General features: G+C 53.8%; 1 protein-coding gene across 1 annotated transcript; it reads left to right on the top strand.

Moving 5' to 3' along the window:
• Positions 1-667: 667 nt before the first annotated feature.
• LOC141022924 (uncharacterized) lies at positions 668-1,856 on the top strand. The gene is made up of 2 exons (XM_073499211.1): positions 668-1,099; positions 1,407-1,856. The coding sequence occupies exons 1-2, from the start codon at positions 668-670 to the stop codon at positions 1,854-1,856; spliced, it is 882 nt and encodes a 293-aa protein (XP_073355312.1).
• The last annotated feature ends 966 nt before the right edge of the window (positions 1,857-2,822 follow it).

The following is a 2,822-nucleotide window of genomic DNA, read 5'->3' as shown; positions in this document are numbered from 1 at the left end:
GGCCGTCTGGTTCGTCCGTTTTACCCCAAACGGACGCACGCGGACAGGATGGGGTCGCGCGGTGGGGCCAACTCCACCACGCGACCCCATCCTGTCCGGGTGCGTCCATTTGGGGTAGAACGGACGAATAGCGCGGCCCAATGCGCGGCCCCAAACGGACAAATGTCCGGATTCCGTCCACTTTCGACCCATCCCCGACCCAAACTTGCGCCCAGTTTGGGGTGAAACGGACATCGCGCGGACGGGCTCGCCGCATACCCTTGTCCCCGGTGGCCCGCCTGTCGGGGACACTAGCAGTCCCTTCGCTTCCAACGCCTCCACCCCCTCTCCCCGCCCCGCCCTGCCGCCGCCACTATTCTCCGGCCGCCTCCTCACTGCGCACCCCGCGGCCGTCCATACCAAACCAGTCTCGACATGGCCGCCACCACCCCCGCGCTTTCGCCGTAGTTTTGGCCGTCGATCGGAGGAGGTTTGGCCGTCGCCGTCGCAGCCGGTGGCAGAGGGGATGCGACCGCCGGCGACGTACCACGGCGGCCACGACAGCTTCCGACGAGTGCTCCAGAGCGGCCAGTAGCCGGCCGCCAACCACCCCTACTGCATCGAGGTGATCATCGCGGCCTCTTTGCCACCACGACCGCAAGGTGTTCGACACTTTGCCCACAAAGGTATGGACAGTGGAGCTGAATTTTTCTTCCACCACTTCATTTGTTCATCGGACGATTCGTCGTCGGATGATGAAGATCTTGTGGTGGCTGCACTGGTCGTTCACAACCACATTCAACGGCAGCTTCCTCGGTACAGGGGGTCACTCCCTGCCCGTGCTCCCAACCTGAACCGCAATAGGGAGAGAGGCCACGCCCTGCTCTATGCCGATTACTTTGCGAACACCCCGCTCTTCAAGCCGGATAAATTCCATCGTCGTTTTCGTATGGCAAGGCATGTGTTCAATCCTATCCGAGAGGGAGTGGTTGCTCATGACCCATACTTCGAGTGCAAGACGGATGCCCTTGGCAAGCTTGGATTCTCCTCTTACCAGAAATGCACCGCGGCCATCCGCATGCTTGCATATGAAATTCCAGGCGATCTGGTGGATGAGTATGTGCGTATGAGTGAGACAACATGTCTGATGTCAATGTACAAGTTCTGCCAGGCCGTGATCGAGGTGTTGGGCCCTGAGTACTTGAGGCAACCAACTGCCGCTGATACAGAGAGATTGTTGGCGACCAACGCAGCTAGAGGCTTTCCAGGCATGCTTGGCAGCATAGATTGTATGCACCGGGAGTGGAAGAACTGTCTATTTGCTTGGCAGGGCCAGTACAAGGGGCATGTCAATGCGTGCACTGTCATATTAGAAGCGGTGGCTTCGCGGGATCTTTGGATATGGCATTCTTTCTTCGGCATGGCAGGTTCACAATGATATCAACGTGTTGCAGCATTCTCCAGTCTTCGCAAGGCTTGCAGAAGGCCACTCCTCACCTGTCAACTTTGAGATCAACGGCTACCAGTACAACAAGGGATACTATCTAGCTGATGGTATATATCCTCAGTGGTCAACTTTTGTGAAGACAGTCTCGAGCCCCCAAAGTGAGAAAAGAAAGAGATTTGCCCAAATACTAGAGAGTGCTAGAAAGGATGTGGAACGTGCTTTTGGTGTGCTTCAATCCCGATGGGGTATCGTTCGAAACCCTGCACTGTCATGGGATGAAGGGAAGCTTTGGAAGGTGATGACTGCTTGTGTGATCATGCATAACATGATCGTCGAGGACGAGCGTGATGACAGGATCTTCGACCAAGGATTTGATTATCAAGGTGAAAATGTTGAGCCCCTACACCAAGAACCGGCCACGTCTGCGTGATTAGCACACTCATTTGGATCTTCATAATGACTTGGTTGAGCACGTGTGGAGTCACATTGGCAACCAATAGATGTATTGGTTCATTTTCAAGACAATTTCGATTTGGTTGTAAAACTATTTTATTAGAGACAATTTTGATTGGGTTGTAAAACTATTTTTATTTTCAGACAATTAATATTTGGACATGCGAAGTTGTTTTGATATGAATATATGGGCATTTTTGGCCGTGGCGGATAGAATGGGGCCAAAGGATGCGGCCGGGCGCTGGGCGCACGACCACCGCATCACAGGACACAACCCCATTGCCCTACCCAAATAGACCGAATTCGGGTAAAACGAACGCCTGTTTGGGGTCGCGCGGTGGAGTTGGCCTAACCTTGCAGTTTATGTGGACGTGTGTTGGCACATTTATATGTTCCTTTTTCTGCCTGGGCTCCAGTATCCATGAGACGAAGGATCGATTTGCACTAGAGTTCATTTTTCCTATTGGCCTTCACGAGCACTTTACACTTCGCCCTATTTGGAGATGAATGGATTTCATAGAAATTTTACAGGAATTTTTCTATGAAAGCCCTTTGGATCATAGTAATGGCTCGCCGCGGCCAAGTCTGATGAGGTGTGGTACCGGCATTGATACGTGGTGCGGTCGGATGTTTGTGAAGCCGGCTCACGCGTGCTTACAGTTTTTCAGCTCGCCCATGCTGCCGGCGTGTGTGTGTGCCGCAGCGCAGAGCGGAGCTGGGAGGTGCTGTGGCGTCTGGCGTGCCTGTGTTTTTAGCGTAGAGTAGATGATTTGCGCGAGGTCAAACCGTCAAAGACGAAAAGCGCATGGCTTGTTGTGCGGCCATTCCTGGCGCTGGCGGCGTGCGATTCAAGATCAAGGGGTTCACATCTGAGCTTGGCGAGGTCAGGTCGGGCGGGAAAAAACTCGAGAGATGAACGTCGAGAAGAAGGGTTTCGGTGAAG

This window comes from Aegilops tauschii, chromosome 5, assembly GCF_002575655.3.
Source record: "Aegilops tauschii subsp. strangulata cultivar AL8/78 chromosome 5, Aet v6.0, whole genome shotgun sequence".
Taxonomy (NCBI): Eukaryota; Viridiplantae; Streptophyta; class Magnoliopsida; order Poales; family Poaceae; genus Aegilops; species Aegilops tauschii.
The sequence above is the reverse complement of the archived record's forward strand: the minus strand, read 5'-3'. Positions and strand labels throughout refer to the sequence as shown.